The sequence below is a fragment of the Nerophis ophidion genome, linkage group LG17 (genome assembly GCF_033978795.1).
Source record: "Nerophis ophidion isolate RoL-2023_Sa linkage group LG17, RoL_Noph_v1.0, whole genome shotgun sequence".
Classification (NCBI taxonomy): Eukaryota; Metazoa; Chordata; class Actinopteri; order Syngnathiformes; family Syngnathidae; genus Nerophis; species Nerophis ophidion.
The window spans coordinates 4,603,196-4,618,042 of NC_084627.1; the positions used below are offsets into that span (position 1 = coordinate 4,603,196).

Below are 14,847 nucleotides of genomic sequence, written 5' to 3' on the forward strand. Positions count from 1 at the left end.
GATAGTTTGGTTGTGTTTTAGTTTTTCCTCTGTGAGTGTGTCGTATTTCCTGTCTCTCTGAGTGCTGTGTCCCCTCAGCTGTGGCTGATTGGGACGGCGTGGCGCAGTGGAAGAGTGGCCGTGCGCAACCCGAGGGTCCCTGGTTCAAATCCCACCTAGTACCAACTTCGTCACGTCCGTTGTGTCCTGAGCAAGACACTTCACCCTTGCTCCTGATGGGTGCTGGTTGGCGCCTTGCATGGCAGCTCCCTCCATCAGTGTGTGAATGTGTGTGTGAATGGGTAAATGTGGAAGTAGTGTCAAAGCGCTTTGAGTACCTTGAAGGTAGAAAAGCGCTATACAAGTACAACCCATTTATCATTTACCTGACCACACCTGGTGTCAATCAGCCAGCCACTATTTGAGCCTGTTATGTCCTCCAGTCAGATGCTGGATTATTGTTGTGTCGTGTCGATGTCACTTGTGTCTTGTCGCTTGTAGCTCTGTCTACTTCCGTTCATGCCATAGTTCCGTCGTGTCACAGTAAGTGTTTTTGTTCTTAGCCAAGTTTGTTATCCGCCTCGTTTTGTTTGTACCTTTTTGTTCCGTTTTGTCTTCGTGTTAAATTAAATCATGTTTTCTTACCCAATGCCTGCCTCCTTCTCTGCATCTTGGGGTCCGTCACAAACTAACTCTGACAGACCCCTTCCCTTAGTCGCAATAAAGGACCGCTTCCAGGACCCTGCGCCTGTGTTCACAGTCCGATTCTGGTCGTGACGGACAGAGTTAATAATGTGAGAGTCGAGTCCGTAGCGGGGTCAGCAGGGGGTCATCTTGAATGAAGACTCGCCAGGAGCACAGAGATGTCACCGACTGAGTGGTCCACCCTGGGTCATGACTTGGAACAGCTAGCGCTTCATCCGTGGAGGCTGATCTGTGGTCACCTCTCCCACGCAAGAGAGACGGCAGAACAACTGCAAATGAGTTTTAAAATGCTTCTACTGAGGTAGCATCTCTAACTGTTACTGGTAGAATATTGGAGCCCTAAAAGAAAACGCTGAATAGCCCGGAGACTTTTTTTGGGGCTCTGGGAATCACTAATAAGCCGGAGTTCTTAGAACGCAGATTTCTGTCCGGGACATAAAGTGAGTGAGAAGGACAGTTCTGAGAAGAAGCAGTGGAAAACATTTGAGCGTATGAGATAGGGTAGCCAAGAAGGTTCAAGTAATATCGTATTTCCTAGAATTACCGCCGGGGCGCTGATTAATTTAAAACCTCTTCTCACTCCGGCACTTACCAAAGGCATGCAGTAAAAATTTGAGTGTGATGAAAGCATACCATCATGAAAAGCACATTTAATTAAAAAAAAACGTTATGGTCTTACCTTTACTTATAAATGAAGTCCACGCCAGCTCCTTCTGATCAAAAGCATCAATAACTTGTTTATAGAAGTCTTCCTTATCTTCAGTTTTAAACATTTCTCTGTCTCGATGGAGATCTTCCTTCGATTGAAAGTCCAGTTTAGAAAACTGCTATCAGTTAGCTAGGCTCCTCAGAATTATCCTCGGACAACTCCCCCTCCCGTTCTGCTCCGTGGGTGATCTCTTTATCCCACCGCTGCCACCATGAAGTGTTATTGTATAAATAATACACTGGGTATTTAGGACTGGAACATGCTTTATTTCAGCCCGGTTGTTTAGATAGTCAGCATAAGCGTGTTACATCCTAAAAGGTCCGTCGTGCACCCCCCGCGTCATATCCGTCCCAGCACATATCACGTCACCCCTTGTCACTTCTTCTGCAGCCGAGTAGTCGCAAGAAGGATCACTAGCGCCCTCTACCACCAGGAGGCGGGAGTCATTTAATGACTCATATTTGACACACGCAGCTACGGTATATTAATAAAAACATAGCTGCTTACTGTTCTTTTTAGCACACCTGCATTCAATAGCTTGGACCTTAAATCCTACTGAATAGCTCTTAATCTTCTTCCCTTTATGCGATTTCAAATTACCGGTATTGAAATCAGCCTGCTCCATTTTGAAAATGATGACAGGGGAAGTGTCACTCGTGACGTCACCAGTTTGACCCGGCGGTAATACTAAACATGCGCTAATTATTTTCAAGGAAATACGGTATCCAAACTACAGACATTTAGCCATGGAAATGTGGAAAAGCTGCTGATGGTGTCTTTGACGGAAAGCAGCTCAAAGGAGATACAGTATATCCACACTCCAAGATAAATGTACATTATTATTACATTACTTTACCAAACTGCTGTAGTTGTTGGTAGAACATTCTATTGTGTTTTTTTTTAATACAATATTTGTTATAGAAATGCATGTTAGATGTTAAAATTGTGCTGTTACTTTTTTTTTAGGTGGGATCCACCAGTTAAATAGCTTTCAATGGGAGACATTGATTTGAGATACAAATATTTTCGGTTAAGTGCTACGGCATTGAACAAATTAAGCTCGCAAATTGAGCTACCGCCGTACAAAAAAATACAAGCGAAATATGAGGACAGCACTTTAATGTGGTTTTATCCCATCATCCGCGTCATGTGTGATACTTTTAAAAACCCCAACAGACTTGCAATGATGTCATGTTTTAAGCCAGGGGTGTCCAAAGTGCGGCCAGGGGGTCATTTTTTAACGGCCCCACGGCACATTTTAAGAATAAATTGAAAAAAATTAAAAACATAAAAAGTGGTGTAAAAGAGCCAACAGGTGAAATGTAACAAGAAAATGTTGCAATGTTTACTCTTTTTAACACAAAGCTGCCATGCAGGCTGTTTCTTTCTTTAAAAAATAATAATGAATCAAAATCAATGTCATTATTGACCTATTCAAGGCTTCGATTACGTCTCATTAAATAATCCACTTTTAAATATTTTTGGGGGAAAATGTTGCATATTTTGTGTTTTGCCATTTAAAATAACTGAGCTGTTTTTTTGGTTGTTTTTTTAAAGAAGGGCCTAAAACAAACAAAAAACATAACAACAATAAAACTAATAATTGACGGATAGATATAAAAAAAATTAGATTTTAACACTTTAATAAGTAGGACACTTTTGTATCCCCAATTATTTTAGTGTGATTTGTTTTTAAGTGTCATTGCTCCAAAAATAATAATGAATCAAAATCCAAAATTAAGGCTCCAATTATTATATAATCTCAAACTCCACCTAAAAAAATTTTATCGGGTGAAAATATTGCATATTTTGTATTTTTTCCATTTTTTCCTTAATGTTGATCTAGAGATTTTAAACTTGAATAATAATGAAAATAATAATACTGAATAATGACACATTTTTAATATTTTTTTTTTTACCAAAACCCTTTGGGGTCCCTGGGATCATGAGGCCTAAGTGTATATTTGTTATACATATATTGTATTAGTTTTTAAAATAAAAATTATGAAAATGGCCCCTGCTCTCTGATTTTTTTAGTGTGCGGCCCTCAGTAGAAAAAGTTTGGACACCCCTGTTTTAAGCAAACATACCCAAAATACAATACTCAAACTGTTTATTTAACAATAAACAAACAAACAAAAAAAATAAAATAAAAATTATGAAAATGGCCCCCGCTTGCCTTTATTTTTCAGTGTGCGGCCCTCAGTGGAAAAAGTTTGGACACCCCTGTTTTAAGCAAACCGACCAAAAATACAATACTCAAACTGTTTATTTCACAATAACCCAAAAAAATAAAAATAAAATAAAAATTATGAAAATGGCCCCCGCTTTCTTTGATTTTTCAGTGTGCGGCCCTCAGTGGAAAAAGTTTGGACACCCCTGTTTTAAGCAAACAGACCCAAAATACAATACTCATTCTGTTTATTTCACAATAAACAAACAAACAAAAAAAATAATAAAAATTATGAAAATGTGGCTTGCTTTGATTTTTCAGTGTGCGGCCCTCAGTGGAAAAAGTTTGGACACCCCTGTTTTAAGCAAACAGACCCAAAATACAATACTCAAACTGTTTATTTCACAATAAACAACAAAAAAATAAAAATAAAATAAAAATTATGAAAATGGCCCCGGCTTGCTTTGATTTTTCAGTGTGCGGCCCTCAGTGGAAAAAGTTTGGACACCCCTGTTTTAAGCAAACCGACCAAAAATACAATACTCATTCTGTTTATTTCACAATAAACAAAAAAAATAAAATAAAAATAAAAATTATGAAAATGGCCGTCCCTTGCTTTGATTTTTCAGTGTGCGGCCCTCAGTGGAAAAAGTTTGGACACCCCTGTTTTAAGCAAACAGAACCAAAATACAATACTCATTCTGTTTATTTCACAATAAACAAAAAAAATAAAAATAAAATAAAAATTATGAAAATGGCCCTCCCTTGCTTTGATTTTTCAGTGTGCGGCCCTCAGTGGAAAAAGTTTGGACACCCCTGTTTTAAGCAAACCGACCAAAAATACAATACTCATTCTGTTTATTTCACAATAAACAAAAAAAAAATAAATAAAATAAAAATAAAAATTATGAAAATGGCCCCCGCTTGCTTTGATTTTTCAATGTGTGGCCCTCAGTGGAAAAAGTTTGGACACCCCTGTTTTAAACAAACCGACCAAAAATACAATACTCATTCTGTTTATTTCACAATAAACAAAAAAAATAAAAATAAAAATAAAATAAAAATTATGAAAATGGCCCCCGCTTGCTTTGATTTTTCAATGTGTGGCCCTCAGTGGAAAAAGTTTGGACACCCCTGTTTTATGCAAACAGACCCAAAATACAATACTCAAACTGTTTATTTCACAATAAACAAAAAAATAAAGATAAAATAAAAATTCTGAAAATTCTTGCTTTGATTTTTCAGTGTGCGGCCCTCAGTGGAAAAAGTTTGGACACCCCTGTTTTAAGCAAACAGACCCAAAATACAATACTCAAACTGTTTATTTCACAATAAAGAAAAAAAATAAAAATAAAATAAAAATTATGAAAATGGCCCCGGCTTGCTTTGATTTTTCAGTGTGCGGCCCTCAGTGGAAAAAGTTTGGACACCCCAGTTTTAAGCATACAGACCCAAAATGCAATACTCGTTCTGTTTATTTCACAATAAACAAAACAAATAAAAATTATGAAAATGGCCCCGGCTTGCTTTGATTTTTCAGTGTGCGGCCCTCAGTGGAAAAAGTTTGGACACCCCTGTTTTAAGCAAACAGACCCAAAATACAATACTCAAACTGTTTATTTCTGGAAGCGACAGCAGGCAAACATCACTTTCAGTCCCAATCCAAGTCATCATTTGTGTAGAAAAGTTCACTTTTTATGTCCACGCAGACTCGTTAAAAACCAAGTTTGTTTATGCAGGGATGGCCGAGTCGTCCTTAAAGTGCAAATGAATGTACATTTTGTTTCTGCGATCAAAGGTAGTGGTTTACTGTGCATGTCCTTAACATGCACACACTCTCATTATGCACTCACACACACACCAAGGCATCCTGCTCATTAGTAATCCAGTAAGCACAAATAAACAAACAATACCCTCGGACGAGAACACAACACAACAGGAGTGTTTTTTGTTTTTTTAAAAACAATTATCCATTAAAAAAAAAAACATGCTTCTGTCTATGTATGTGCTGGATTTATTGACTACATGAGTTGCAGTATTCATGTCAGCATGAGGACGCACTGCATTGTGCTCTGTATCGCCTTAAAAGAAGAACTGATAGAAAAACAAAACCCCCCCCCCAAAAATTTTTTAAAATGGTCTGGAGCAAGTCTTTTTTTACTGGAGAGGACAAACCATGCAAGAAGTAATTATGTACATTCAGAAAGTGTCTTTGTGTCATTTGAAGTCAATTTTGCTCGACATACAGCTTGGTAATATTAGTATATTTTTACAAGATGAAAGGTTTAATGTATATAAAAAAAAAGAATTTAAATACCGCACTTAAATAATGTGAACTTCCTGTTTTATTTTGAAAGGTGTCGCCTCTAAGCGGAAGTGATGTGTTTAAAGGGGAACATTATCACCAAACCTATGCAAGCGTCAATATTTACCTTGATGGTGCAGAAAAAAAGACCATGTATTTTTTTTAAACCGATTTCCGAACTCTAAATGGGTGAATTTTGGCAAATTAAACGCTTTTCTGTTTATCGCTCTTTTAGCGATGACGTCAGAACGTGACGTCACCGAGGTAACACACCCGCCATTTTCATTTTCACATTACAAACACCGGGTCTCAGCTCTGTTATTTTCCGTTTTTTCGACTATTTTTTGGAACCTTGGAGACATCATGCCTCGTCGGAGGGTGTAACAACACTAACAGGGAGGGATTCAAGTTGCACCACTGGCAAGAAATCTGCCGCCAGACCCCCATTGAATGTGCCAGAGTGTCTTCAAATTTGACCGGCGACAGACATGGCACAGAGATGTATGGATAGATAACCTGCAGATGCATTTGCAACGATTAAGTCAAAGAAATCACAAATGTGAGTTTTGTTGATGTTGTTGACTTATGTGCTAGTCAGACATATTTGGTCGCAGCATGACTGCCAGCTAATCGATGCTAACATACTATTTACGCTAGCTGTATGTACATTTGAAACTAGATACCCACATTCAATGCGAAACAAACACTTACCAATCGACGGATTTAAGTTGCTCTAGTGTCACAAGATGGGAAAGTCCTGATCGTTTGGTCCGCACATTTTACCGGCGATGCTAATAAGACATGGCACAGAGATGTATGGATAACCTGCAGATGCATTTGGAACGATTAAGTCAACGAAATCACAAATGTGAGTTTTGTTGATGTTGTTGACTTATGTGCTAGTCAGACATATTTGGTCGCGGCATGACTGCCAGCTAATCGATGCTAACATACTATTTACGCTAGCTGTATGTACATTTGAAACTAAATACCCACATTTAATGCGAAACAAACACTTAGCAATCGACGGATTTAAGTTGCTCTAGTGTCACAAGATGGGAAAGTCCTGATCGTTTGGTCCGCACATTTTACCGGCGATGCTAAGGCAGACATGGCACAGAGATGTATGGATAACCTGCAGATGCATTTGCAACGATTAAGTCAACGAAATCACAAAGGTGAGTTTTGTTGATGTTGTTGACTTATGTGCTAGTCAGACATATTTGGTCGCAGCATGACTGCCAGCTAATCGATTCTAACATACTATTTACGCTAGCTGTATGTACATTTGAAACTAGATACCCACATTTAATGCGAAACAAACACTTACCAATCGACGGATTTAAGTTGCTCTAGTGTCACAAGACGGGAAAGTCCTGATCGTTTGGTCCGCACATTTGACCGGCGATGCTAAGACAGACATGGCACAGAGATGTATGGATAACCTGCAGATGCATTTGCAACGATTAAGTCAACGAAATCACAAATGTGAGTTTTGTTGATGTTGTTGACTTATGTGCTAATCAGACATATTTGGTCGCGGCATGACTGCCAGCTAATCGATGCTAACATACTATTTACGCTAGCTGTATGTACATTTGAAACTAGATACCCACATTTAATGCGAAACAAACACTTACCAATCGACGGATTTAAGTTGCTCCAGTGTTACAAGATGGGAAAGTCCTGATCGTTTGGTCCGCACATTTTACCGGCGATGCTAATAAGACATGGCACAGAGATGTATGGATAACCTGCAGATGCATTTGCAACGATTAAGTCAACGAAATCACAAATGTGAGTTTTGTTGATGTTGTTGACTTATGTGCTAATCAGACATATTTGGTCGTGGCATGACTGCCAGCTAATCGATGCTAACATACTATTTACGCTAGCTGTATGTTCATTTGAAACTAGATACCCACATTTAATGCGAAACAAACACATACCAATCGACGGATTTAAGTTGCTCCAGTGTCACAAGATGGGAAAGTCCTGATCGTTTGGTCCGCACATTTTACCGGCGATGCTAATAAGACATGGCACAGAGATGTATGGATAACCTGCAGATGCATTTGCAACGATTAAGTCAACGAAATCACAAATGTGAGTTTTGTTGATGTTGTCGACTTATGTGCTAATCAGACATATTTGGTCGCAGCATGACTGCCAGCTAATCGATGCTAACATACTATTTACGCTAGCTGTATGTACATTTGAAACTAGATACCCACATTTAATGCGAAACAAACACTTATCAATCGACGGATTTAAGTTGCTCCAGTGTCACAAGATGGGAAAGTCCTGATCGTTTGGTCCGCACATTTTACCGGCGATGCTAATAAGACATGGCACAGAGATGTATGGATAACCTGCAGATGCATTTGCAACGATTAAGTCAACGAAATCACAAATGTGAGTTTTGTTGATGTTGTTGACTTATGTGCTAATCAGACATATTTGGTCGCGGCATGACTGCCAGCTAATCGATGCTAACATACTATTTACGCTAGCTGTATGTTCATTTGAAACTAGATACCCACATTCAATGCGAAACAAACACTTACCAATCGACGGATTTAAGTTGCTCTAGTGTCACAAGACGGGAAAGTCCTGATCGTTTGGTCCGCACATTTGACCGGCGATGCTAATAAGACATGGCACAGAGACGTATGGATAACCTGCAGATGCATTTGCAACGATTAAGTCAACGAAATCACAAATGTGAGTTTTGTTGATGTTGTTGACTTATGTGCTAATCAGACATATATGGTCGCGGCATGACTGCCAGCTAATCGATGCTAACATACTATTTACGCTAGCTGTATGTTCATTTGAAACTAGATACCCACATTTAATGCGGAACAAACACTTACCAATCGACGGATTTAAGTTGCTCCAGTGTCACAAGATGGGAAAGTCCTGATCGTTTGGTCCGCACATTTTACCGATGATGCTAATAAGACATGGCACAGAGATGTATGGATAACCTGCAGATGCATTTGCAACGATTAAGTCAACGAAATCACAAATGTGAGTTTTGTTGATGTTGTTGACTTATGTGCTAGTCAGACATATTTGGTCGCAGCATGACTGCCAGCTAATCGATGCTAACATACTATTTACGCTAGCTGTATGTACATTTGAAACTAGATACCCACATTTAATGCGAAACAAACACTTACCAATCGACGGATTTAAGTTGCTCCAATGTCACAAGATGGGAAAGTCCTGATTGTTTGGTCCGCACATTTTACCGGCGATGCTAAGACAGACATGGCACAGAGATGTATGGATAACCTGCAGATGCATTTGCAACTATTAAGTCAACAAAATCACAAATGCGAGTTTTGTTGATGTTGTTGACTTATGTGCTAATCAGACATATTTGGTCGCGGCATGACTGCCAGCTAATCGATGCTAACATACTATTTACGCTAGCTGTATGTACATTTGAAACTAGATACCCACATTTAATGCGAAACAAACACTTACCAATCGACGGATTTAAGTTGCTCCAGTGTCTCAAGATGGGAAAGTCCTGATCGTTTGGTCCGCACATTTTACCGGCGATGCTAATAAGACGGCCATGCTATGGGCCACTTCATTAGGTACAGCAATGGCCGAATAGCGTCAATAGCTATTCGCTCAATAGCTTCAATTTCGTCTTCACTATCTGCCTCCATACTCCGACCATCTGTTTCAATACATGCGTAAACTGTTGAATCGCTCAAGCCGCTGAAATCCGGGTCTGAATCCGAGCTAATGTCGCTATATCTTGCTGCGGTATTGTGGTTTGTATTGGCAGCCCTGTATGACGTCACAGGGAAATGTACAGTCGCCTCGCAAATAGCGAAAATCAAACACTTTAAAGCTATTTTTTAGGGATATTCCGGGAGGGGTACTATTTTGAAAAAAACTTCCAAAAATAAAACAAGCCACTGGGAACTGATTTTTTATTGTTTTTAACCCTTTTGAAATTGTGATAATGTTCCCCTTTAAACCCGTTATATCAATTGAGTCGAGTCGGAGAAAAATATTAAACACTTCATATCTTCTTTGAGTCATACCAAATACTCTAAAAATGGAAGCCATTACGTCCATGCTTGGAACTCAGCATCAATGGTTGGAATTGGGGGTTGAATCACCCAAAATGAGTCCCGGGCGGGCCCACCACTGCTGCTCACTGCTCTCCTCACCTCCCAGAATAATTTAGCCACACCTCTTATGTGTGTGACAATCATGGGTACTTTAAAGGCCTACTGAAATGAGATGTTCTTATTTAAACGGGGCTAGCAGGTCCATTCTATGTGTCATACTTGATCATTTCCCGATATTTTTGCTGAAAGGATTTAGTAAAGAAGATCCACGATAAAGTTTTGCAACTTTCGGTGCCAAGAGAAAAGCCCTGCCTGTACCGGAAGTCGCAGACGATGACGTCACAAGTGTGATGGCTCCTCACATATTCACATTGTTTATAATGGGAGCCTCCGACAAAAACAGCTATTCGGACCGAGAAAACGACAATTTCCCCGTTATTTTGAGCGAGGATGAAAGATTCGTGTTTGAGGATACTGATAGCGACGGACTAGAAAAAAAAAAAGGGCGATTGCATTAGGACGGATTTTGATGTTTTTAGACACATTTACTAGGATCATTGTGGGAAATCCCTTATCTTTCTATTGTGTTGCTAGTGTTTTAGTGAGTTAAATATGACCTGATAGTTGTCACACCGCGGTGAGGGAAGTCTTGTCTTGGTTTTTCCGTCTTGTGATTTACGTGTTTTATTTTGAAAAGCTACCCTCTTGTTTCAGACCACGAGCCCTTCCTCTTGTGTCACCAGTCTGACGTCATCCCTGACTCCTGATTGTTTCCACCTGTTCCCCGTCACTCAATCAATCAATCAATCAATCAATGTTTATTTATATAGCCCCAAATCACAAATGTCTCAAAGGACTGCACAAATCATTACGACTACAACATCCTCGGAAGAACCCACAAAACACTCCCACTTCCTATTTAAGCTAACCTCTCCGTTTGTCCTTTGCCAGATTGTCTCGTCTATCGTGCCTTTCTAGCATCCATGCCCATGTCCTTGATTAGCTCCTTGTCTTGCTCCTGTTTTCCTACTTTTTGCTGTCATTTTGAGTTGACTTTTCCCCTCCTTCGAGCGTCCTTGGTTATCCTTCGTCTTCCTAATCGGTGAGTTTTTGTTTTTCCAAGTTTTGAATTTATTGCCTCGTTGATTGAGTGATTTTTTTTTTGTTATTTATAGTCGTTTTGGTGTTTTTTCCCTCCTGTTGGAGCACTTTTCGTTTATTCTTATTAATATTCTTTTTTTTGTCAGAATTTCCTTACATTAGTATTCCTCCTTATTTTTGTAGAGTGATTTTAAGTTAATTGTTTATCCTCGGAATTATTTTTCCGCGTGTTGATTATTCTTGTGAAAAACTTTTTGCATTGGAGGTAAAAAGCTGTTTCAAAATAAAAGTCTCCGGGGAGTCGACGGCAGCTTTATGGACGACACAAGCTCAGCTTTTCTCCGGTAAGAAGCGACTTTTTACCACAATTTTCTCACCGAAACCTGCTGATTGACATTCCGTCGTGATTCATGTTTGCTTGATCCATAGTAAAGTTTCACCTCTGGGAATTTTAAACAAGGAATCACCGTGTGTTTGTGTGGCTAAAGGCTAAAGCTTCCCAACTCCCATATTTCTACTTTGACTTCTCCAATATTAATTGAACAAATTGCAAAAGATTCAGCAACACAGATCTCCAAAATACTGTGTAATTATGCCGTTAAAGCAGACGACTTTTAGCTGTGTGTGTGTGTGCAGAGCTCATACTTCCTAAAAACCCGTGACGTCTTGCGTACACGTCATCATTACACGACGTTTTCAAGACGAAACTCCCGGGAAATTTAAAATTGCAATTTAGTAAACTAAAAAGGCCGTATTGGCATGTGTTGCAATGTTAATATTTCATCATTGATATATAAACTATCAGACTGCGTGGTGGGTAGTCGTGGCTTTCAGTCGGCCTTTAACTTTAATGTGTTGAATGAAGCTAGGGGCGTAACGGTCCACAAAAATTTGGGTTCGGTACGTACCTCGGTTTAGAGGTCACGGGTCACGGTTCGGTTCATTTTCGGTACAGTAAGAAAACAACCAAATATAATTTTTTGGGTTATTTATTTACCAAATTTGTAAACAATGGCTTTATCCTTTTAACATTGGGAACACTATAATAATTCTGCCCACGTTAATCCACATTAAACTGACTCAAGTTGTTGCTTTGATTAAATAAAATGACAAAACCTGTCTTCTACATATAAAAAGTGCAACATTAAACAGTTTCAAGTCAACTCATCATGCTTAATTTATTACATTTGGGATATTTTTGTCAAAATGTGATAGAAGGGACCCTGCTATTCAAAACTAGGCTGCTACATTACTAATGATTAATGTAACTATAGCTGAAAAATAGTACAATTGCAATAGGAGAGACTATTCATCCCTGAACACCATGGAGTTCATGTGAAATAACAGACAGACAGGGCTTTGCTGCCCCTAACACACGCACACACACACACAGCAAAATGAGCTAACGTAACGCTACAAGATAATCAGCCTTCACATCACCTCAAGCCAGAAATGTGAGCGAGCTGAGCCGCAGTTTAAGTTTCTAGAATGTACAATTGCAATAGGAGAGACTATTCATCCCTGAACACCATGGAGTTCATGTTAGTTCATGTGAAATAACAGACAGACAGGGCTTTGCTGCCCCTAACACACGCACACACGCACACACAGCAAAATGAGCTAACGTAACGCTAAAAGATAATTAGCCTTCACATCACCTCAAGCCAGAACTGTGAGCGAGCTGAGCCGCAGTTTAAGTTTCTAGAATGTCAACGGGCTCATAGTGATGTTTGTAATAGTTGTGACTGGGAAGTCCATCCATCCATCCATTTTCTACCGCTTATTCCCTTTTGGGGTCGTGGGGGGCGCTGGCGCCTATCTCAGCTACAATCGGGTGGAAGGCGGGGTACACCCTGGACAAGTCAGATGAGGTGGTTCGGGCATCTGGTCAGGATGCCACCCGAACGCCTCCCTAGGGAGGTGTTTAGGGCACGTCCGACCGGTAGGAGGCCACGGGGAAGACCCAGGACACGTTGGGAAGACTATGTCTCCCGGCTGGCCTGGGAACGCCCCGGGATCCCCCGGGAAGAGCTAGACGAAGTGGCTGGGGAAAGGGAAGTCTGGGTTTCCCTGCTTAGGTTGTTGCCCCCGTGACCCGACCTCGGATAAGCGGAGGAAGTTGGATGGATGGATGGATATTAAATTAGCTTTGAAAATTAAATACATCAAAATGGCTCAAACATCTTTGGATTTGAGGAAAAGGTTTTGACACGCCCTGATCTAGAGCTGAGAGATTATGAAAAAGTCCTTCATCTAACTTGGAAATATATGACTGTAAACATATTCCGTGGTCAATGACTACTAAGGTGCCCTTGTGCAAGGCACTTGACTGCACAGATTTAGTTTGGTAAGTGATATGAAACACTCTCAGTCTGACCTCGTCTAGACTGAAGACGATGAATCCATAAATAAAGTGTCTGACTGAGCAAGGACCTCTGAGGTCAGACTAGAAAGAGTCTTTGTTTTCAGAAAGAGAAAGCGTGGAGACGGGCGGATACAAACCTCTCAGATCAGAATGACACCTGAACACTTCTCCACCTTGTGTCCTCCCTGAAGCCGCGTGCTTCGCCGACCTCAAGCCTGTCATCGTCTTCGTCTCCTTCCTCCTCGAACACGCCGGGCTCGTACCCGTCGAAGGTCTTTGCCCCGCTATACTCGTAGATGGTGGGGAGGCTGCCGCGTAAACCGAAGCGGCGCCGCAGGGCCACCAGCAGCGGCTGCGGCACGGTGAAGATGTCCACGTTGTTGCCCAGGTCGATCCACGCCAGCTTGGGGAAATTCTTGGGGTCTTTCACGGCCTCCGTCAGGTCCTTCAGGACGGCCACGGTGAGGCGGTTACCGTTGACGGCGAGCGTGGTCAGTCCGGGGAGGCCGCCGAGGGGCGACAGGAGCAGGCGCAGGCTCTCGTCCTGCAGCCCGGTGAAGCTCAGGTCCACCGCTGACACCGCCTCGCTGCCGCCCTGCAGGTAGAAGGCCAGGCGGTGGACGTCTCGGCCCGAGAGCGGGACGCCGGAGAGGTTGACCACGTCACCGGACAGCTTCTTCTTCAGGGTGGTCTTCAGACTGTTGGGAGAAACAAAGCAACTGAAAGTCAGTGCAGAATTGACAAACCCCGTTTCCATATGAGTCGGGAAATTGTGTTAGATGTAAATATAAACGGAATACATCCATCCATCCATCCATCCATCCATCCATCATCTTCCGCTTATCCGAGGTCGGGTCGCGGGGGCAAGGGAAGCCCAGACTTCCCTATCTCCAGCCACTTCGTCTAGCTCTTCTCAGGGGATCCCGAGGCGTTCCCAGGCCAGCCGGGAGACATAGTCTTCCCAACGTGTCCTTGGTCTTCCCCGTGGCCTCCTACCAGCTGGACGTGCCCTAAACACATCCCCAGACTTCCCTCTCCCCAGCTACTTCGTCTAGCTCTTCCCGGGGGATCCCGAGGCGTTCCCAGGCCAGCCGGGAGACATAGTCTTCCCAAAGTGTCCTGGGTCTTCCCCGTGGCCTCCTACCAGCTGGACGTGCCCTAAACACATCCCCAGACTTCCCTCTCACCAGCCACTTCGTCTAGCTCTTCCCGGGGGATCCCGAGGCGTTCCCAGGCCAGCCGGCAGACATAGTCTTCCCAACGTGTCCTGGGTCTTCCCCGTGGCCTCCTACCAGCTGGACGTGCCCTAAACACATCCCCAGACTTCCCTCTCCCCAGCTACTTCGTCTAGCTCTTCCCGGGGGATCCCGAGGCGTTCCCAGGCCAGCCGGCAGACATAGTCTTCCCAAC

General features: G+C 41.7%; 1 protein-coding gene across 1 annotated transcript in view; it reads right to left on the minus strand.

Annotated features, from left to right (window-relative positions):
• Positions 1-13,582: 13,582 nt before the first annotated feature.
• The window catches only part of lrrc75bb (leucine rich repeat containing 75Bb), a 116,222-nt gene continuing 114,957 nt past the window's right edge, over positions 13,583-14,847 (minus strand). The window contains exon 4 of the mRNA XM_061877258.1: positions 13,583-14,135. Coding sequence (XP_061733242.1) covers positions 13,583-14,135 — 553 coding nt within the window. The remainder of the gene's footprint in view (positions 14,136-14,847) is intronic.